General features: G+C 49.9%; 1 protein-coding gene across 1 annotated transcript; it reads right to left on the bottom strand.

Moving 5' to 3' along the window:
• Positions 1-37: 37 nt before the first annotated feature.
• On the bottom strand, positions 38-23,213 carry LOC129024450 (testis-specific protein TEX28-like). Its single transcript, XM_054471528.2, has 4 exons — positions 23,202-23,213; positions 18,316-19,043; positions 1,048-1,183; positions 38-428 (listed from the first exon to the last, which is right to left on the bottom strand). The coding sequence occupies exons 1-4, from the start codon at positions 23,211-23,213 to the stop codon at positions 72-74; spliced, it is 1,233 nt and encodes a 410-aa protein (XP_054327503.1). The 3' UTR covers positions 38-71.

The following is a 23,213-nucleotide window of genomic DNA, read 5'->3' on the forward strand; positions in this document are numbered from 1 at the left end:
TGCTGGATGCCCTCAACACCCAGGAGGAGGGAGGGAGCTAGCAAGCTAAGGCAGGTGGCCCTCCTGGCCCCTTAAAGTCCATCTGCTGGAGGCCCAGAGTCCTTGGAGTACAGTCTACACCTGGAGAGGACCCATTCCTGCCAGTCTGTGGCAGGGATGGCACGCCACCTCTGCCAGGCCAGGACCCCAAGCCCGATCAGCATCAGCATGGTGCAAGTGCACAGGCGTGAGCTGATCAGTGACGAGGGGCAGGCACACAAGGTGGAGACAAAGACCAAGAGGACGGTTGCCAGTGAGAGGAGCAGACTCACGAACTTGAACAACATCTGCGGGCGACGGCCTTGGAGGTGCTCCGCTGCCTCCAGTTGGGTGACTTGCTGTAGCATCTCCAGCTTGGATATTCGGCTCTTGAAGGTCTCCATGATCTCCTGCAGGAGACGAAAATGCACGCACCAGAAGTCAGCACAGAGCTGTGGTCGTTTATTGAGTTCTTAGGGGTGAGCAGAAAGCACTGTGGAGTGGGTATTCGAGGAGGGAAGCAGAGAGCCTAGAGCACATTCAGGGCAGAGGGGAGGGCGCAGGCTCTCCAGCAACAGGGAAAGCTTCATCTGACCCAGCTGCACTCTCCCATCCACTGTCTCCCGAAGCTGAGGACCTGGTCAAGACACAGCTACCCAGGGACGGGGGTGGGCACTATGGGAATGGAAAAGTGAGGAGAGGGAAGCCAGGTCTAAGGAGGGGTTCTGAGAGGGCGCTCCCTACACCTGCAGCCGCAGCAGAAGCAGCTCCACCCCAGATCTCCCGAATCAGAGGCTCACGGGTGAGCACTGCAGCACCAGAGTGGCAAAAGCAGCTAAGCCAGATGGTGGGAAGCGGAGCGTGAGTGTAAAGATCAGCTGCTGCTAGCTCTGAAACAAACGTGTGTGGCCATTGAACCCTCAGGAGGGAGCAGCTCGAGGACCCGTGTCTTGCTTTGGTTTGGGGGTATCAGAATAGATTCGCTCATCCCTCCAGTCTTCTCACAAGGCTCCCCCAGGAGGTTCTCACCCATATTTCCTTGGCCCTCTCATAGGATAGATAGGCCATTCTCTCTTCGCTGCAGGCCAGATTGTGTTTGAGGTTGTAAATCCCATTCAGCTGTCCCTGCAGGCGACCATTCACCTGTTCTTCCATCAATGCCTGCCTTGGGAGCAAAAGAGAAAGTAAGATTCCTTCAGTATCTCGCCCAGAGCTCATGCCAACAGCGAGCGGTCCTGACCTAGACTAGATTTGGGTTCAGCTTCTGCCTTCCTCCTCCCTCCCCAGGCTCTAGGGGAAGCCTGCCTCCCACTCCAGGTCTGCCTGGGAACACCCCAAACATACACCAGCCACACGCACACCAATATTCATATATATTTTGTATGTAGTTACTCTTTTGTAACAGCTTTACAAAAATAGCCACAGACTAGAAGTTGTAGAAATGACAGTGTGAACTATCTGTGTGTGCTCTTCTGTTCCGCAAATCCCCCAGGACCAGTGTTGAGCACGAAGTCTAGCCTGCAGTTTAGCCTGCAGTTACGCTATAGAAACATGGTGACTACAAGGATTGAAAAGTCACAAAAGACCACAGATTCCAGTACAATTCCATTAGTTACGAAATGTCCAGAATAGGCAAATCCATAGAGACAGAAAGCAGATTAGTGGGTGCCAGGGGCTGGGGATGGGGGATGGGCAGTGGCTGCTAATGAGTACAGGGTTGCTTTGGGGCTGGTGAAAATGTTGTAGGACCGGGCACGGTGGCTCACGCCTGTAATCCCAGCACTTTGGGAGGCCGAGGCGGGCGGATCACGAGGTCAGGAGATCGAGACCATCCTGGCTAACACGGTGAAACCCCATCTCTACTAAAAATACAAAAAAAATTAGCCAGGCATGGTGGCGGACGCCTGTAGTCCCAGCTACTCGGGAGGCTGAGGCAGGAGAATGGCGTGAACCCGGGAGGCAGAGCTTGCAGTGAGCAGAGTTCACACCACTGCACTCCAGCCTGGGTGACAGAGCGAGACTCCGTCTCAAAAAAAAAAAGAGAATATTGTGGAATTAGATAGTGGTGATGGTTGAACAACTCTGTGAATATACTAAAAACCAGGGAATTGTATACTTTAAATTGGTGAATTTTATGGGATGTGAATTATATCTCAATAGAGCTGTTATTTAAACAAAAAGAGAAAAGTGAATCATGGCAATAGTTGTGCAACTCGGTACATTTACTAAAAACCATTGAAATGTAGTTAAAATGGTGCATTTTATAATATGTAAATTATATCTCAATAGAGCTGTTAAAAAACCACAAGCAGGCCAGGTGCAGTGGTTCACAGCTGCAATCCCAGCGCTTTGGGAGGCCAAGGCAAGGGGAATGTTTGAGGCCAGGAGGAATTCAAGACCAGCCTGGACAACACAGTGAGACCCTGTCTCTACAAAAATAATTTTTAAATATCCGGGTGTGGTGGCATGCGCCTGTAGTCTCAGCTACTCTGGAGGCTGAGGCAGGAGGACCTCTTGAGTCCAGGAGTTCGAGGCTGCAGTGAGCTGCCATCACGCCACTGCACTCCAGCCTGGGCAGCAGAGTGAGACCCCATCTCTAAAAGAAAACAATCACTACCTGTTGTGTATATAATTATATAAGTAGTAAAAGTATAAAACCATGCGTGGAAAAGATAAGCACCCAAATGAGAATGGCGAGGCCAGTATAGCGAGGCCAGAATAGCAAGGAAGGGAGATGGTGCTGGAAAGGGGTAATGAGGGCTTCAACTGAATATTTTAAAGTTTTATTTCCTAAAAAAATAAGATTTGAAGTGAATATGGCAAATGTTAAGATTTCAGAAAGCTGGGGCTGTTAATTATGTTATCCTGTACATTTTCCCTTTGCTTGAAATACTTCATAATTTAAAAACTTCTATGAAGTTCCCCTTTTGGCACCACAAAGAACAGGCCAGAAGGACAGAGGCCAGGGGGCCAGTGAGGGGGCTCTGGCACCACCGCTTACGTAGAAGAGAGAAGGCACCGGAGCGTGATGGAACCCATAGACTGGCAGGGCTGCCGCCCCAGGAGGCCCAGGAGGGTGGCGGCAGGCCTCAGGTGCAGGAGGTCTAAACGGTGGTGCTGACAGAGATGGGGAAAACAGTGACGACTTCTATTCGGTCCCACTCCAAGGACTTGACCAACACCCACATGGAGAAATCCCCTGGGCACTGAATAAGCTGACAGCTCATTTGTTGAAAGCCAACTTGTCAAAAGCCAGTTCCTCGCAGCATTTCAAGGAATATTCCATTTGTCTCTGCCCCAGGTCCCTGTTAAGAAGAGAGTCGGTGGACAACATGGACTAGGCTACTGCTCACAGAGAGGGGGAGTGGGTCGGCAGGATGGTCACCCCGAAAATAGATTCCTCATTACTGTCTTTCCATTTACATGAATGATCTAGCTGTGAGAACATTCAAGATTTTAACTGTCCTCGGGAATATGAAGTCAATCTTCATCAACGTATTGGTAAAGATACATGAAGATATTCTTCAATGCATTCTTGAAGAGTCTGTTCAGATGTTAGTAAACAATATTTTCATAAGGATATTCTCTCAGTCTCCCCTTCTCTCTGGCCCCCATCTCCTGGCCCTCTGGCAGCCGCGCTCCCTTCTCTTCCTTGGTCAAGGACCCCTCTCTCTCCACCTCCTACAGTCACAGAGGCAAATGGACAACTCTGGAGAATGCTCTTATGAAGAAAGAACGATGACCAGTCAACCCAGACACCCTCAAGACAGACCAAAGGTGTTAAGACCACCCTCTCCAACACAAAGTGTTCTAAACTTTATTGTTTTTTTCAAAATAATGTGGTTTTTTTTTTGTTTTTTTTTTTTTTTTTTTTTGAGACGGGTCTCCTTCTGTTTGCCCAGGCTGGAGTGCAGTGGCACGATCTTGGCTTGCTGCAACCTCCGCCTCCCGGGTTCAAGTGATTTTCCTGCCTCGGCCTCCTGAGTAGCTGGGACTACAGGTATGCGCCATCATGCCGGGCTAATTTTTTGTACTTTTAGTAGAGACAGGGTTTCACCATGTTGGCCAGGCTGGTCTCCAACTCCTGACCTCAGGTGACCCGCCTGCCTCAGCCTCCCAAAGTGCTGAGATTACAGGCGTGAGCCATTGGGCCCAGCCAGAGAGAGTATATTCTTGATCATTTCTGAGAATTTGCTTTTGGCAAATTGAGCTAGAGCTTAATCATGGCCCGCAACTTGGAGGAAAAGTCTGAGATGGAGAAACAGCTGTAGGAGGGGTCAATAGCCCGGGTGCAATCGGTGCATGTGGCCAGGATGGATGAGCTCGCTTTGAGCAAATGTGCCAAAGCAAGGGGCCCTGGGGAGCTGGGGGAAGAGCCAACAAAACAAGCCAAAGCGGGAGGAAAATCACCAGGACGGCTCACACAGGAACCCAGAGGATGTAGGGATACAGTGGAAAGGTTGAACACACATGTAACTGGGGCCTTAGAAGGGGAGAAATGAGAGACTAGGGCAGAGTCACTATTTGAAAATATAATGGCTGAAAATGTCCAAAATTGACAAAAGACATCGAGCCATAAACCCAAGTAGCAATGCGAAGCCCAAGCAGGATGAATGCAAAGAAGATCACACCAAGGGGAGAGTCAGCTGCACAAAAAAGAAGAGAGAAAGAAAATCACCCTAAACATCATCATAGCAAAACCACTAAACAACAAAGAAAAACAAAAGATCTTAAAAGGAGCCTGAGGAAAACAAAACTGTGATCCGAGGAGCAACAAGAAGACTGGCAGCTGCCTTTTCAACAGAAACCATGCAAGTCAGAAGGGAATGATTTGTTCAAAATGCTTATTATTTCCAAAAATTAAGTGCCAACTTAGAATTCTATGTCCAGCAAAAAATATCCTTCAGGGCCGGGCGTGGTGGCTCCCAAAGCACTTTGGGAGGCCGAGGCAGGCGGATCACGAGGTCAGGAGTTCAAGACCGGCCTGGCCAACATGATGAAACCCCGTCTCTACTAAAAATACAAAAATTAGCCGAGCGTGGTGGCACATGCCTGTAATCCCAGCTACTCAGGAGGCTGAGGCAGGGGAATCGCTTGAACCTGGGAGGCAGAGGTGCAGTGAGCTGAGATCTCACCATTGTACTCCAACCTGGGCGACAGGGTGAGACTCCGTCTCAAAAAAAAAAAAAAAAAAATTCCTTCAGAAATAAAAAGGAATGATGGCATGTGTGAGGCAATAAGGTGGCAGTGACTGCATATTTAACATTGTGGACTTGTTTTAAAACATTTTTGGTATGGGATTTAGGCTATGTTAACAAAATGATCCATATTTCAGGTTCACACTGAAATATTTACAGATGAACTGATATAATGTCTGTGCTTTGCTTCAACACAATAGAGATGAGAGGAACCAGTTCAGAGAGCAGATCAGACCTTAGGTCAGACCTCCTCAGAGATCCAAAGATGCAGGATGCTCTGACATGGAGGAGAAGTCGGGGAAAAAATGGAAGTTCTTGTGCCTTCAAGTTAACGTGACCCGAGCCTGCAACAAAGGCCTAAGCAGATACCTTGAGGAAAGTCAGCCCGAGACTGGATCCCTGGGGCTGAGAGGTCACAGAGCAACACTGAAGCCTCTAGTAACCAACCATAGCCTGTTATCTCCGAGCCTTGTCTGAAAGCGAAACATACCAGAACACTCTTGGGACAGAGGAGCTAGGGTCTGGATGCCCCCAAGGACCTGGTGTCCAGAAGGGAAAGAAAAGCATGGAGACCTGGCATATTCACTTCAGGGCGTTTTCAATATGACAGGAGGCTATAAGAAAATTTCACGACTGCCGACTTGTGGATACAGCCAGAAATACAAAGCAAGAGTGAAAGTTTTGCCTACTCGGCACCTGAGCAGCTTCTTTTTTATTCAATTTTTATTGAGGTAAATTTCATGTAACATAAAATGAATTATTTTAAGGTGAACAATTCAGTGGCATTTAGCACATGTGGTGTTGTGCAACCACCATGGCTATTAATAGTTCCAAGACATTGGCCGGCTGCAGTCACGCCTGTAATCCCAGCACTTTGGGAGGCCAAGGCAGGCGGATCAGGAGGTCAAGAGATCAAGACCATCCTGGCCAACATGGTGAAACCCCGTCTCTACTAAAAATACAAAAATTAGCTGGGCGTGGTGGTGCGTGCCTGTAGTCCCAGCTACTCGGGACGCTGAGGCAGGAGAATCACTTGAACCTGGGAGGCAGAGGTTGCAGTGAGCCGAGATCACGCCACTGCACTCCAGCCTGGTGACAGAGCGAGACTCTGCCTCAAAAAAAAAAAAAAAAAAAAAAATTGTTCCAAGACATTTTCATCACCCCCTCGAAAAAATACTATTTAGCAGTCACTCCCCATTCCCCATCACCCCAGTCCCTGGCAACCACCAATCTGCTTTCTGACTTGAGTAGCTTCTTATCTCTGAACCTCTACCAGCAATTGATGAATGAGAGATGGACAAGACCATCAGATATGTGGAGACGGTCCTAGAGAAGCTGCTAGAAAATGACAGACAACCAGAGTAAGGGGTAGTGGGCACTGTAATGCTGTGGAGAGGAGAGGGCAGCAGGAATGACAAACCCAGGAGGCACTGACTCAGGGGAAGAAGAGGAAGGCAGGGTCAGGTCGAGATCTTGGCCAAATCCCTGAGCTCATCAACCTAGGGTGCTCCATTGATGAATTTATCAAGAGTCATTGGCTGGGAGTGGTGGCTCACGCCTGTAATCACAGCACTTTGGGAGGCCAAGGCAGGTGGATCATTTGAGATTAGGAGTTGGAGACCAGCCTGGCCAACATGATGAAACCTCTCGGGCTCAAGCGATCCTCCTGTCTCAGCCTCCCATGTAGCAGGGACTACAGGCATGTGCCACCAAGTCCGGTTAATACTTTTAAATTTTTTTACAGAGATATGGTCTCACTTTGTTACCCAAGCTGGTCTCAAACTCCTGGGCTCAAGCAATCCTCCTGCCTCGACCTCCCAAAGCACTGGGATTACAGCCATAAGCCACCACATCTGGCCCAATTTTTCTTTACAATCTTTCAAGGACTTAGTTTGCAGATACGAAGCAGAAAGGAATTGTAAATTCAGTTCCATCAGCATCTACTTGGGGCTTACACACAAGTATTAATTAATTCTCACAACAGTTCCAACAATAGTGGGATCATTATTACCTCCATGTTACAGATGTGGAAACTGAGGACTGCAAACTTGAAGCACCTCGTCCAAGGTAATTCAGTAAATACCTGACAGAGAGGAGGCTGGGCCAGGCCTAAATCCAGAATCAGCCCTCCTGACCCTGCCCTGATGCTCCCGAGACACAGCAGATAGAGTTCTGACATACATGGAGGAGGGAGGCAGCCCAGAGGGCGAGCTGGGTCCCTTCGGGAAGGGAGGAAAGGAAGCATCCAGACGGATCCATGAAACAGGTACTCACAGAACAGCCATCATGTGCCAACATGTCTTTGGGCAGTCACTCAGACACAGTGGCCTAACTGAATGTGCTGATATTCTGACGAGAACAATACAACACAAATGAATACCTACACAAGGGAGAGCAGTTTAGGCGGTGAGTGCTGTGAGAAAGGAAAAAGTAGGGGAGTGACAAAGACTGGTCCAGAGTATATAAACAGCTCTGACAACTCAACAATAAAGACACTCCAAGTTGAAAACAAGCCAAAAACTTATTGGCTGATAAGCACATGGAAAGGGGTTCAGCATCATTAATCATCAGAGACAGGGTCACACACCCACTGGTTTCATGGGCTAGTGTGTCCGGAATTGGTGGGTTCTTGGTCTTACTGACTTCAAGAATGAAGCCGCGGACCCTCGCGGTCAGTGTTACAGCTCTTAAGGTGGAACGTCTGGAGTTTGTTCCTTCATGATGTTCGGATGTGTTCGGAGTTTCTTCCTTCTGGTGGGTTCGTAGTCTCGCTGGCTCAGCAGTGAAGCTGCAGACCTTCGCGGTGAGTGTTACAGCTCTTAAGGCAGGGTGTCTGGAATTGTTCGTTCCTCCTGGTGGGCTCGTAGTCTCGCTGGCTCAGGAGTGAAGCTGCAGATTTTCACAGTGAGTGTTACAGCTCATAAAAGCAGCATGGACCCAAAGAGTGAGCAGTAGCAAGATTTATTGCAAAGAGCGAAAGAACAAAGCTTCCACAGTGTGGAGGGGACCGGAGCAGGTTGCCAATGCTGGCTCGGGCAGCCTGCTTTTATTCTCTTATCTGGCCCCACCCACATCCTGCTGATTGGTAGAGCCAAGTGGCCTGTTTTGACAGGGCGCTGATTGGTGCGTTTACAATCCCTGAGCTAGATACAAAGGTTCTCCATGTCCCCATCAGATTAGATACAGAGTTTCGACACACAGGTTCTCTAAGGCCCCACCAGAGCAGCTAGATACAGAGTATCGATTGGTGCGCTCACAAACCTTGAGCTAAACACAGGGTGCTGATTGGTGTGTTTACAAACCTTGAGCTAGATACAGAGTGCCGATTGGTGTATTTACAATCCCTGAGCTAGACATAAAGGTTCTCCAAGGCCCCATCAGAGCAGCTAGCTACAGAGCGTCGATTGGTGCACTCACAAACCTTCAGCTAAACACAGGGTGCTGATTGGTGTGTTTACAAACCTTGAGCTAGATACAGAGTGCCGTTTGGTGTGTTTACAATCCCTGAGCTAGACATAAAGGTTCTCCAAGGCCCCACCAGAGCAGCTAGCTACAGAGTGTCGATTGGTGCACTCACAAACCTTGAGCTAAACACAAGGTGCTGATTGGTGTGTTTACAAACCTTGAGCTAGATACAGAGTGCCGATTGGTGTGTTTACAATCCCTGAGCTAGATATAAAGACTCTCCACGTCCTCACCAGACTCAGGAGTCCAGCTGGCTTTACCTAGTGGATCCCGCACCGGGGCTGCAGGTGGAGCTGCCTGCCAGTCCCGCGCCGTGCGCTCGCACTCCTCAGCCCTTGGGCAGTCGATGGGACTGGGCGCCGTGGAGCAGGGGGCGGCGCTCGTTGGGGAGGCTCGGGCTGCGCAGGAACCCACGGAGGCGGGGGAAGGCTCAGGCATGGCGGGCTGCAGTCCCGAGGCCTGCCCCGCGGGAAGGCAGCTAAGGCCCGGCGAGAAATCATCGAGCACAGCGCCGGTGGGCTGGCACTGCTGGGGAACCCAGTACACGCTCCGCAGCCGCTGGCCCGGGTGCTAAGTCCCTCATTGCCCGGGGCCGGCAGGGCCGGCCGGCTGCTCTGAGTGCAGGGCCCGCCAAGCTCACGCCCATCCGGAACTCCAGCTGGCCCGCAAGCGCCGCACGCAACCCCGGTTCCCGCCCGGTTCCCGCTCGCGCCTCTCCCTCCACACCTCCCTGCAAGCTGAGGGAGTGGGCTCCGGCCTTGGCCAGCCCAGAAAGGGGCTCCCACAGTGCAGCGGTGGGCTGAAGGGCTCCTCAAGTGCCACCAAAATGGTAGCCCAGACAGAGGAGGTGCCGAGAGCGAGCGAGGGCTGTGAGGACTGCCAGCACGCTGTCACCTCTCACTAGGATAGTGGTTCTCAACCAGGGGCAATTTGCCGCCCCCCCCAAGGGACATTTGGCAACCTCTGGAGAGACATTTCTGGTTGTTACAAATAGGTGGGGCACGGTAGGCTAAAATTGCCCCCCAGGCTGGGCACGGTGGCTCACATCTGTAACCCCAGCACTTTGTGAGGCTGTGGTGGGCAGATTGCCTGAGCTCAGGAGTTCAAGACCACCCTGGGCAACAGGGTGAAACCCCGTCTCTATTAAAAATACAAAAAATTAGCTGGGTGTGGTGGCACGTGCTTGTAGTCCCAGCTACTTGGGAGGCTGAGTCAGGAGAATTGCTTGAACCCAGGAGGCGGAGGTTGCAGTGAGCCAAGGTCGTGCCACTGCACTCCAGCCTGGGCGACAGAGCGAGACTCTGTCTAAAAAAGAAAAAAAAAAAGCCCCCCCGCAAAAGATATCTATGTCATAATCCTTGGAAACTGTGAATGTTACCTTCTATGACCAAAAAAGGGGGCTTTCCAGAAGTGGTGAGTTTAAGGGTATTGAGATGCAAAGATTATCCTAGATTATCCTGGTGGCCCTAAATGCAATCACACGTATGAGAGAGAGGCAAAAGGACATTAGACACGCACAGACGAGAATGTCATGTGAAGACAGAACACAGGTTTGAAGATGCTGGCCTTCAGAACTGGAATGATGTGGCCACAAAATTAAGGAATTTGGCAGCCACCAGAAACTGGAAGAGGCAAAGATCAGTTTGTCCCCTAGAGCCTCCAATGAGAGTGTGTCCTCGCCTGATTTCAGCCCAGTGAAACTGATTTCAGCCTTCTAGCGTCCAGGACTGTGAGAGAATAACTTTCTATTATTTTAAGCCATGAAGTTGGGGGCAATTCGTCACGGCAGCATCAGGAAATTAATTCACGGCACCACTGGCACCAAGTTAAGTGGAGACCAGGGATGCTGCTCATCATCCTAGAATGTACAGGACAGACCCGCACAACAGAGAATCATTTGGTCCAAAATGTCGACAGTGCCAAGGTTGAGAGAACATGGGCTAGGGTGATGAAATCTTGGAGTCTAATTTCACCAAGCTGTGGCTGAACTTAAGAGGCTGAAATTTAAAAGACTGATCTTGCCAAACGTTGGCAACTGGAACTCTTATACACTCCTAGCGGGACTGTAAAATGGTATAGCCATGTCGGAAAACAGTTCCTCTTTTTTTTTTTTGAGATGGAGTTTCACTCGTTGTCCAGGCTGGAGTGCAAGGGCACGATCTCGGCTCACCACAACCTCCGCCTCCTGAGTTCAAGCGATTCTCCTGCGTCAGCCTCCCGAGTAGCTGGGATTAGAGGCATGTGCCACCACGCCTGGCTAATTTTGTATTTTTAGTAGAGACAGGGTTTACTCCATGTTGGTCAGGCTGGTCTCGAACTCCCGATCTCAGGTGATCCACCCGCCTCAGCCTCCCAAAGTGCTGGGATTACAGGGGTGAGCCACCGCGCCTGGCCTTCCTCTTTCTTAAAAAGTTAAGCATACTGCTATGGTGTACATGTCCCCCCCCCAAACTCATGTTGAAATTTAATGGCCATGTGATGGTGTTAAGGGGTGGGACTGGTAAGAGGCGATTAATATTAATATTGTTATCATGAAAGTTTGGCCCCCGCTCGCTCTCTCACGCCCTCTTGCCCTTCTGCCTTCTGCCATAGGATGATGCAGTACAAAGGTCCTCACCAGCTGCCAGCGCCTTGACATTGAACTTCCTTTCTTTATAAACTACCCAGCCTGCGGTACTCTGTTACAGCAACAGAAAGTGGGACTAAGACACATGACACTTCCCTGTTACCTAGCAATTCCATATATGAAAGCATATGTTCACAGAAAGACTTGTGCGAGAACGTTCATAGCAGCTTTATTCAGTCGCCCCAACTGGCAGCGGACCAGGGCATAAGCAACCTGCGGCGTCTCCATGCAATGGAAGGCTGCCAAGCAATACGAAGCCATGAGCTACTCACTCACACAGCTTGGGTGGATCTCAAAACAATTCCACGGAGCGAAAGCAGCCAGACGCAAAGCACTGCGTGCCGTGCGATTCCACTTACATGAAGTTCAAGAGGAGACGAAGCTAGAGTGACAGAAACCAGAATAGTGGCCAATTATGGGAGACGGGCATTCACTGGAAGAGGGCGTTGAGGGTACTTTCTGGGGTGGTGGCAAAGCTCTTTATTGGGATTTTAGTTGCCCAGGTGTAAACCTTTGTCAAAACTTGTTAAACTGTATGCCTAAACTTAAATGCAATTTCACTGTATAAAATTTACCTCAAAAAGGCCAGGCGTGGTGGCTCACTCCTGTAATCCCAGCACTTTGGGAGGCTGAGGCAGGTGGATCACCTGAGGACAGGAGTTCGAGACCAGCCTGACCAACATGGAGAAACCCCATCTCTACTAAAAACACAAAATTAGCCAGGCGTGGTGGTGCATGCCTCTAATCCCAGCTACTCGGGAGGCTGACGCAGGAGAATCGCTTGAACTCAGGAGGCGGAGGTTGCGGTGAGCCGAGATTGCGCCATTGCACTCCAGTCTGGGCAACAAGAGCAAAACTCCATCTAAAAAAACAAAAAACAAAAAACTTTACTTCAAAAAACCCCGCTTCCAAAAGGATAAAAGAAGAGGCCATTTGAACGTGGTAGCCTGGGAAGTCCCTTTGAGGAGAGGACATCAGAGCAGAGCCTAAAGGACAAGCTGAGTGTGGGAGTTTCCTGTGGCTGCAGTCACAAAGCGTTACAAACTTTGAGTGGCTTTCCCAGCAGAGATGGCCTCTCTCCTGGCTGGGGGGGTCCAGCAGTCCGAGAGGAAGGCGCAGGCGGGGTGGGCTCCTGCCGAGGACCGAGAAGGCACCTCCGCTCGGGGCCTCTGTCCCAGCTTCTGCTCTGCTGCCCATCTGCGGGCTTCCTTGGCTTCTGCCACGGCAGGTCGGCCTCAGCCTCTGTCTCCACACGGCGCTCTCCCTCTGGGTGTGTCCATGTCTCCGTCTCCCCTTTCCGTCAGGACACAGGTCACATTGCATTAGGGCCCACCCCTCTGCAGAATGACCTCATCCAAATCTAACTCATCACGTCCGCAACGACCCTGTTTCCAAATAAGCCGGTTCCTTGTCACCAAGTGGAGCCTTCAATGAGTTGATGCCAAGGGAGGTCTAGGGAACTAGAAATGGGTAAGAAGCAATGTCCTCCAGCCAGGTGTGGTGGCTCACACCTGTAACCCCAGCACTTTGAGAGGCCGAGGCGGGTGGATCACTTCAGGTCAGGAGGTCGAGACCCCTGGTCAACATGGCGAAACCCCATCTCTACTGAAAAATACAAAAAGTAGCCAGGCATGCTGGTGGGTGCCTGTAATCCCAGCTACTCGGGAGGCTGAGGCAGGAGAATCGCTTGAACCGGGGAGGCGGAGGTTGCAGTGAGCCGAGATCGTGCCACTGCACTCCAGCCTGGGGGACAGAGTGAGACTCCATCTCATAAAAAAGAAAAAAAAAAGAAGCAATGTGCTCCTCACAGTCGGGTTTTCTCCTAGGACCATTTTACTCATCCAACAAAGAACAAAGATGTCCCAGCAACCCATCTACCCCAGGCATTGACCACTAGGGCTACAAAGGTGAAGGAGGAGGGTGGGGCTGGGCAGGCTGGGACTGGCTGTGGACCCCAGAGAGTAAAGACGGTTTTGCTGGCACCACACCCCCAACTCCAGGACTTGTCCATGCCCTGTCTACGGGGCCAAGCCTGAAACCTGACTGCCTTTCACCATCAAGCAGAAGTCAGCTGTGCATCCTGTAAGAGAGGGGGAAGGACCCCCAAGACCCTCCCAGAGCCCCCTGGCTCATTAGGAGGCTAGAGGGGGTCTCCTGCAACTCTCCATGCAAGGTGCCCAGATGAGACCCGGCCAGTCGAGACTTTTACTTGAAGGCTCCCCATGCCTTCCTTGGGTGCCATCTCTTCTACCAATGAACATTCTCTGAGTTTCTCAAGCCTTCTTTCCTCCTGACCCACGGAGAAACTGAGGGACCGGGGCCTTCTGGTCCCCCAGGAGACTGGCTTGTGCTGAGGAGACAGGCCGCTCACTGTGCATCTTCTTGGAGATCTGAAGCTCCTCCTATTTCCACAAGAAAGAAAGAGAAGCTTGGCAAAGACCCTTCCATCCAGAATCATCAAGTTCGCGACGCCCGTGCTTCTCCTCAGCACACAGAGGGGAGAGTTACCAGGGGCCTCAAGCAACTCCAGCGGAAGCAGTCACAGTCCTTCCAGGACCCAGGAATGTCCTCTGCAAGGACCCACAAACCCAGACCTCATGAAGGAGCAGACCCCAGGGCCACTAGCCCAGCCCCAAGCCTCCTGAGTCTAATTGTTGCTGTGATAGAGACCCTGCACTTTGCAGAATCAAAAAGAATATATTGTGGGGTGTTTTTTTTTTACCACAATCAATTAAAAAATGCATTAAAAAGTAAGAACTGTCCAGGCACAGTGGCTCACATCTGTAACCCCAGTACTTGGGGAGGCTGTGGCCAGGTGTTCAAGACCAGCCTGGGCAACGTAGCAAGATCCCATCTCTACAAATAATAATAATTTTTAAAAAGTTAGCCAGGCATGGTGGCACATGCTTTTTACTCCCAGCTACTCGGGAGGCTGAGGCAGGAAGATCGCCTGAGCCCAGGAGTTCAAGGCTGTAGTGAACTATGATTGCATGCAGCCTGGGCAACAGAGTCCCTGAAGAAAAAGAAAGAAAGAGAGAGATGGAAAGAAAGAGAGAGAGAAAGAAAAAGAAAAAAGAAAGAAAGAAAGAACTGTTGCCTATCCAAAGACTCAGGAAAAATAAAAAAGAAAGCCAGCCCTCATAATGAGATACCACTTCACAGTCACATCTGTTAGAAAAAAAAAGGATAACAACAAATGTTGGCAAGGATATGAGGCAACTGGAAGCCTTCTGCATTGCTGGTGGGAAGATGGAGCGGCGCGGCTGCTGTGGGAAGACTCCTCTAAACGTTACACCTGGAGTCACCACAGGGTCCAGCAATTCTACTCCTGATTATAGACCCCAAAGAATTGAAAACTGGTGTTCAAACAAATGGCATGTATGTGAGTGTTCAGGACAGGGCTTCTCACAATAGCCAAAAGGTGGAAACAACTCAAATCTCCATCCACTGATGGACAGATAAACAAAATGTGGTCTACCCATGCACTGGAATATTAGTCCGCTGTCAAGGGAATGAAGTACTGATACGTGCTACAACATTAGTGAACCTTGAAAACAGTGAAAGAAGCTAGACACAAAAGCCCACATATTGTATGGTCTCATTTATATGAAAAGTCCAGAAGAGGCAAACCCACGGAGACAGAAAGCAGATTAGGGAACGCCTGGAGCTGAGGCTAGGAGTGACCGCGTAGTGAGTCTGGAGGTCTCCTTCTGGGGTGATGAGAATGTTAGACAACTGGACAGAGGTGATGGTTGAACCACACTGCAGATGTACTTAATGCACTGAATTACATGCTTCCAAATGGTTAATTTCACATTGTGTGAAATTATGTGAATTCTACATCAATTTTTTTAAGTAAGCCCTTGTCATAAATGCGTTTAAGACAGTTGCTGCCTCAGCATCCAACTTTAGCAGTTGTACCCTGTCACCTTTGCCCTAGATAACACCCCTCCCTCCCTGTCATGTGATTGTTTGCGATATAGCCCACGTGGTCCTCGCCTCACTGACCCAAAACCCAACACATCCCACGGCTGCTGACCACGATAAGACCTAATGCTCAACCCCAGAGTCATGTAAATCAGTTTCCTCCTTTGTGCATGTTTTCTTTAAACCAGCCAATCCACAACCCCCGCAGGAAAGCCTGTGGGATCACTTCACACCCTGTGACCTTAATACAGGCACAGCCCCGGAAGCTTCCCCGCCCTTCCGTTCTGGGCTTCGCTCTTGCACAGCTGATGAGCTCAATCAGCTCCCTGCTGCCTCCAGACTTCCCCTCTGCCTCCCATCAGCACACCTAACGTCTCTTCGATCCGAGTCATACATTTCTTTTTTCCGTTTTTTTTTTTTTTTTTTTTGGTTTGTTTGTTTGTTTTTTTGACACAGGGTCTCGCTCTGTCACCCAGAATGGAGTGCAGTGATGCAATCATGACTCACTGCAGCTTCAACCTCCCAGGCTCAAGGGATCCCCGCTCCCGCTCAGCCTCCTGAGTAGCTGTGACTACAGGCACGCGCCATCACGCCCAGCTAATTTTTTGATTTTTTTTTTGTAGATAACAGGTCTCACTATGTTGCCCAGGCTGGTCTCAAACTCCTGAGCTCAAGCAATCTGCCCTCCTCAACCTCCCAAAGTGCTAGGATTACAGGCGTGAGCCCCCACACCCAGCCCATTTCTGCTGTTTCATGCATTTTCGTGTGCCTCCTCATTGCGGCTCCCCTGACACACACATCCGAACCTAACTTTCCCACGGGTCAGGGATCTCCTAGAAACTGGGTATCTCGGCTATGGCCACTCTCAGTAGAGACATGCCAAGACCAAATTAAAAAGAAACCATAATGATAAAAACCACAACAACTCTCTTGAAAGCAAACGGATTTAACTGTGATAAACGGCACAGGACTTGCAGTATGGATTCTCAGTTTCTGATGCACCAGAGGGGACGCAACAGTCACAGGGAGCCTGGCTGGTTGAAACACTTCTGTGTCCAGCTCATGTAAAAGTTTTGAAGAAGATTTTACGGAAGTATATGTTTTTAAAATGCCATGAATTCCTGTGTCCCCTGCATCTAACTTAGCCACACAGCCAGGGTGTGGTGAAATGCTCTCAGGTCCGCACCTAGCAGCCATGTAGCCTGCTTGTGCCTCTGTGAGACTCTGCTTCCCCAACCATAAAGTAGGCGTCTGAGGGCCAAAGAACAATGCTGCTTAACCTGGTGCCCCAGCTCAGTTACGAGCCCGTGACAACAGTGAAAAATCATCATCAGCCCTTTCTCCTCCTAGTAAGTTTGGGCCCTGCAGACCTGCTTTTCTGCTCACGATGAACATTAGTAAGGGTAGGCTCGCTGCTGCAGCAAACAACCAGAAATCCCATGTCACAGTCCAATGGGGGTTACTGGGTCAGAAGTGCAGGCTTCTAGAATTTGCAGCAAAAGTCTGAGAGGGGGAGAGACAGAGGTATTGCCCTGCTCCCTGGTAGTCACCCCTGTATCAAGAGGGGGTGAAAGACTCAGATTTGAGAGGGGTTAAGAGTTTACCTGAGCACAGCATTCTCATTGGCCCCTATGGCTTGGAAACATACGGGGAAGTTTGTAACTGCCACCAAGCTCTGCTGTTGCTTAATAGAAAGCTGACCGGGTAAGTGTGATTTTGACAAAAGGGTCTTTGATGCTCCCAAGATTTTAGATTTTGTTGCCATGTCCTATGAAAATAATGTCCTAGAGACGCCTGTGACTCTGACTAGTCATCTCATTGATAGTGGTTGCCCTGTAATATTCTTTGATTGTCCCTTAACAGATTCTTAGGCCATGTAAACGCTGGCAAGATTTCCCTGGGGAAACTAAAGAGGATGATTCCCACACGCCTCTTCCCCTGCATCAGGCACTAAAAGGACTGAGGAGTTCTTCTTTTCATGCTAATGCTGAGAATCTTGGCTCACCTAAGGGAATCACTGCCTCCCTAGCCAGGACGCTGGAGGGACTGGCGTTAATTAGCCACAGACTGCAGCGAGGGGGACAGAATGTGGCACCCCCTGAGGGCCCATGGAAACCCAGAGAACGGTCCCAGTAGGAATGGAGAGAATCCATTGAGAGATTGGGTTTGCCTTCTTTTTTTTTTTTTTTTTTTTTTTTTTTCCAATTGGTAGGCCCTAGCCTTATCTTAGAGGGAAAGAAAATCGAGCTAGGGCAGGGTGAGGTGGCTCACACCTGTAATCCCGGCACTTTGGGAGGCTGAGGCAGGCGGATCACGAGGTCAATAGATTGAGACCATCCTGGTCAACATGGTGAAACCCCGCCTGTACTAAAAATACAAAAAATAGCCGGATGTGCTGGTGCACGCCTGTAGTCCCAGCTACTCGGGGGCCTGAGGCAGGAGAATCGCTTGAACCCGGGAGGTGAAGGTTGCAGTGGGCCGAGATCGTGCCACTGCACTCCAGCCTGGCGACAGAGTGAGACTCCATCTCAAAAGAAAAAAAAAGAAAAACAAAATCGAGCTACTGCACGGTGCAGAGAAAGCATTCACCAGAAGGCGGTCGTTTTTGAAATAAGTATCTGAGACCCAACCTGTGCCCCAGCTCAGCTAGGAGCACGTGTGAAGAGACCAGAGCTGGCGAGGCGACTCCGGTCCTGACTCCCACCTTCCCAGCCAACTGGGACCAAAGGACGCCATCTCCCTAACTAGTGCCACGTGTCTACCGGACTCTTGCCACCCCCATGTTGTCTCCTGCCACCACAGGGTCAGGGCCAGCCGCTGTGCTGCTGCAACCACCTGGCAGGGGTGGCCAAGCTGGAGCATTTTCGCCAGCAAGGGTCAAGGCAGGTGTGGGACTGCAGGGAGAGGGCTGGCTCGCCCCACTGCAGGGCCCAGTCGCTAAGAGAAGCATGGACCTGCTCTTCCAACTGGCCCCTCACCCTGGCTCTCCAGGCTGCTGTCCTGGCTTCCTTTCACCCTCCCGTAGGTGGCTCCTGGGAGCGGTTCCTCCTCTGCTTCCAGTCCCCAAAGCCAAGGCCTTACCTACACTTCTCCTCCTGAAGGGACTCCAGCAACAGCTGCAGGTCAGTCAGAGACCTCTCCTTTAGGCTGTGATAGGACTCCTGGAGGCTGATGTGGAACCTCTTGGCTTCTTCCAGCTCTTCCTTTACCTTCTGCAACAGCAGGTTTTGTTGCTGGGCCACATCCTCTGTCTCTAAGCGCGTCCCCTGCTGTAAGCTCTGGAAGCGACTCTCCAAGGTGAAGGGTCTGCTGGCATCAGGCAGGTTGACGGGCCCGTCTTCCCCACCTGGCTTGGGGAGCTCTGAAAGCAGGGCCTTCTCGCTGGGTGGCTCACAGTTGGCTGGGTCGCTTTCTGCCATCAGCAGTAAGCCCTTGGGCCTGCAGCCTTCCTCCAGCTGCTGGAGCGGCTGGTGACACTGGCGGAGCCTGTGCTCGATCCGGGCGATGGTGGCAGAGGCGCGCTGGTTCACCTTCTCAAAGGCCTGCCGGATGTGCGGCACCTGGTGCCGGTCTGCTTTGGATACCAGCTTGAGGTAGCTCATAGTGTTGCCATCCCGACTGGCCTTCTCCACTCTCAGCTGCTCTGAGAGGTAGAGGATGCGGTGCCTGACACTATCCTGTAAGTTGTGGGCTAGGCCCCCATCTGAGAGGCTGGAAGGGCCACTGGGGCCGTCTTCGCTGGATGACAGGGACCTGCATGAAGGCACATTGCGGAGGAGGGTTGCGCTGGGGCTCCTGGTGTGTTCCGCCTACATTGGGAAACAAGAAATCACAATACGGTGCTCTGTGAGCCGCAAAGTGTGGGAGAATTGGACACGTTATGACTCCATAAAACACTTCCACATATGCATGGATACTTACACATGCAAGATTTGTGCATTCAAGATGGGCCCGACACAGACTGAGGAGGTGATGCTCATCTTCAGGGCCCCCCTCCCCTCCTTTTGAGCATCTGACTCCTTGCTCTACATATGTGCCTCACTAAGACCCACAGGTGGCCAGACTCCCTTCTATTTCTGCCTGTTTTTGCACTGCACTCCTATTTTCTCTTCCACAAATTACCAATTGTGGCTCTCATTTATAAAGAACTGTTCTTGTAAAGTATGGAATAAACTTATTTCCGTTAACCCTTACAGCTTGCTGTATTGCTACTCCCAGGGAGACAGGAAAGGTTAGGCAGAGAGATTTGCCTCCTAACAGGTTCATTCATTCATCCAATCATTCATTCAACACATATTTTTTGAGTGCCTACCATGTGGTACAGAAGCCAGATACATTCCTGGATCTCATACAGCTGACAGTCTACGACAGAAAATTCTATTGTAACACAAAAGAATGAGTCTCTCACATGGTGAGGGGGTTAACATTGCCTTTGACAAAGAACCCAGTTCAAATCCTGGCTCTACCACTCTGAGACCTTGAGCAAGTTAATAAACTGCTCTGAGGCTCAGTTTTCTTACCTCTAAAATAAAGATGGCAAGAGCAGCATAGCTGGAACGCAGCCCACCAGAGCAAGGAGCTAGGAGAGGGAGGTGGGGGGCAGCTCAGGTGCAGCCTCTGTTCCGTTTCTACTTTTTTTTTTTTTTTTGAGACGGAGTCTCACTCTGTCACCCAGGCTGGAGTGCAGTGGTGCAATCTCGGCTCACTACAACCTTCGCCTCCCAGGTTTAAGCAATTCTCATGCCTCAGCCTCCCGAGTAGCTGGGATTACAGGTGTGCATCACCACACCCAGCTAATTTTTGTATTGTTAGTAGAGACAGGGTTTCACCATGTTGACCAGGCTGGTTTCCAACTCCTGACCTCAAGTGATCCTCCCGCCTCAGCCTCCCAAAGAGTGCTGGGATTACAGGTGTGAGCCACTGCATCTGGCCTATACCTCAATTTTTAAAGCGCAAAGTGATACCACTATGTACCCAGTAGATTGGTCAAATTCAGACAGACTAACAACAATAAGAGTTGGCAAGGATATAGAGCAACAGGAACTCTCAATCATTACTGGTGGGAAGCAAATTTGTGCTACAGCCACCTTAGAAAACCACTTGACAGTATCACAAAGTTGAAGATACGCATACCAAATGATCCGGCAACTGCATTCATAGGCAATATTCCCAGGAAGCAAGTACACTGATGTTCTCAATATCCAACAACTAGCAACAAACCACCTGCCCAGAAAGTGTAAGTAAACTGTAATATATGCAACAACATACTACTGTACAGCAATGAGAATGAACTACAGCCTTGAAAAACATGAATGCATTTCACAAGCATAATGTTGAACAAAAGAAACCAGACAGAAAATCCATACTATATATGGTTCCATTTACATAAATTCCAAGAGCAGGCAAAACTAAACAATATTGTGTAGGGATGACTACACAGGCAGGAGAGCATGAAGAGCAGCATGGATGTTGGCAACAGAAACCCCAGGACGGTGGTTCCCACTAGAGCGGGAGAAAGGGATTATGATTGGGGTGACTGTGGAGGCTGGGGTGCCTGGCCTGAGTAGTGGTTAAATGTGTGTTCACCTTATCGTTATTTCTTAAAACATACATCAATGTTTTCTGCACCTTTATATACATATGCCAGATTTCACAGTTTTCAAACTATTTAAATGTTCAATATATGCCAGGTGTGGTGGCTCATGCCTGTAATCCCAGCACTTTGGGAGGCCAAGGCGGGCGAATCACTTGAGGTCAGGAGTTCAAGACCAGTCTGGCCAACATGGTGAAACCCCGTCTATACAAAATACAAAAAAAAAAAAAAAAAAAATGCCTGGCACGGTGGCTCACACCTGTAATTCCAGCACTTTGGGAGGCCGAGGCGGGCGGATCACCTGAGGTCGAGAGTTCGAGACCAGCCTGACCAACACGGAGAAACCCCATCTCTACTAAAAATACAAAATTAGCCAGGCGTGGTGGCGCATGCCTGTAATGCCAGCTACTCGGGAGGCTGAGGCAGGAGAATCGCTTGAACCCGGGAGGCAGAGGTTGCGGTGAGCCGAGATCGTGCCATTGTACTCTAGCCTGGGCAAGAGTGAAACTTCATCTCAAAAATAAATAAATAAAATAAAATAAAATAAAATAAAAATACAAAAATTACTCAGGCGTGGTGGCACACACCTGTAATCTCAGCTACTCGGGAGGCTGAGGTGGGAGAATCACTTGAACCCGGGAGGCAGAGGTTGCAGTGAACCAAGATTATGCCACTGTACTCCAGCCTGGGTGGCACAGTGAGACCTTGTCTCAAAAATTAAATAAATGAGGCCGGGCGTGGTGGTTCATGCCTGTAATCTCAGCACTTTGGGAGGCCAAGGTGGGCAGACCACTTGAGGTCAGAAGTTCGAGACCAGCCTGAGCAACATGATGAAACCCCATCTCTACTAAAAATACAAAAATTAGCCAGGCGTGGTGGCACACGCCTGTAGTCCCAGCTACTTGGGAGGCTGAGGCAGGAGAATCGCTTGAACACAGGAGGCAGAAGTTGCAGTGAGCTGAGATCGCGCCACTGCACTCCAGCCTGGGCGGTAGAGTGAGACTCCGTCTCAAAAAAAAAAAATAATAATAATAATAAATAATAAATTTAAAAAAGTTCAATTGATGGATTTAATGGCAGATTTGATATGGTTGGAGAGACTGTTGGTAAATTGTACAGAGGAACTAAAGAAAGTATCCAGGCCGGGCGTGGTGGCTCACACGCCTGTAATCCCAGCATTTTGGGAGGCCAAGGCGGGTGGATCACCTGACGTCAGGAGTTTGAGGCCAACCTGACCAACACGGTGAAACCCTGTCTCCACTAAAAAATACAGAAAATTAACTGGGCATGGTGGCAGGCACCTGTAATCCCAGCTACTTGGGAGGCTGAGGCAGGAGAATCGCTTGAACCCAGGAGGCAGAGGTTGCAGTGAGCCGAGATCGCGCCACTGCACTCCAACCTGGGCAACAAGAGCAAAACTCCATCTCAAAAAAGAAAGAAAGAAAGAGAGAGAAAAGAAAAGAAAGGAAAAAAGTATCCAGAATGCAGCACAGAGGCACAAAAAAATAGAAAACTTGAAAAATAGAAGACATGGAAGGTAGCATGAGTAGGTCTAACAAAAATCCAATTGTCACACCAGAGAGAGAAGACAGAGAGAATGAAGCAGCAGCAATATATATACATTTTTCTTTTTTTTTTTTTAATTGAAATGGAGTCACACTCTGTCGCCTAGGCTGGAGTGCCGTGGCACAATCTCAGCTCACTGCCAACCTCTGCTGCCCGGGTTCAAGCACTTCTCGTGCCTCAGCCTCCCAAGTAGCTGGGACTACAGGCGGGTGCCATCACAGCTAGCTAATTCTTTTGTATTTTTAGTAGAGATGGGGTTTCATCATGTTGGCAAGACTGTTCTCGAACTCTCAACCTCAGGTGATCCACCCACCTCGGCCTCCCAAAGTGCTGGGATTACAGGCATGAGCCACTACGACCGGCCACAGCAGCAACATTTTAAGAGATAACTCCCTAAGAACTTTCCAGAACTGAAGAAAGACACAAATTCACAAATTCAAGAAGCCCAATAAATCCTAAGCAGGGAAGACAGAAATAGGTCCACACCTAGACACGAGATTTGTCGCCCAGGCCGGAGTGCAGTGGCGTGATCTCTGCTCACTGCAACCTCTGCCTCCCGGATTCAAGCGATTCTCCTGTCTCAGCCTCCCAAGTAGCTGGTATTACAGGCGCCCGCCACCATGCCCAGCTAATTTTTGTATTTTTAGTAGAGACAGTGTTTCACCATGTTGGCCAGGCTGGTCTGGAACTCCTGACCTCAAATGATCTGCCCGCCTCGGCCTCCCAAAGTGCTGGGATTACAAGCATGAGCCACCGCCCCCAGCCGACACAAGATGTTAAAAGCAGCCAGAGGAAAAAAGCTGATTACCTTTAAAACCAT

This window comes from Pongo pygmaeus, chromosome X (genome assembly GCF_028885625.2).
Source record: "Pongo pygmaeus isolate AG05252 chromosome X, NHGRI_mPonPyg2-v2.0_pri, whole genome shotgun sequence".
Lineage (NCBI taxonomy): Eukaryota > Metazoa > Chordata > Mammalia > Primates > Hominidae > Pongo > Pongo pygmaeus.

Bases quoted from the DNA above. Each gene is read 5' to 3' on its own strand.
- LOC129024450 (XM_054471528.2), bottom strand. The intron at 1,184-18,315 runs GTAAGGCCTTGG...TTTGCTCCCAAG, and splicing joins CTTCAGGAGGAGAAGTGTAG to GCAGGCATTGATGGAAGAAC. The intron at 429-1,047 runs GTGAGAACCTCC...CGTCTCCTGCAG, and splicing joins AGAGGGCCAAGGAAATATGG to GAGATCATGGAGACCTTCAA.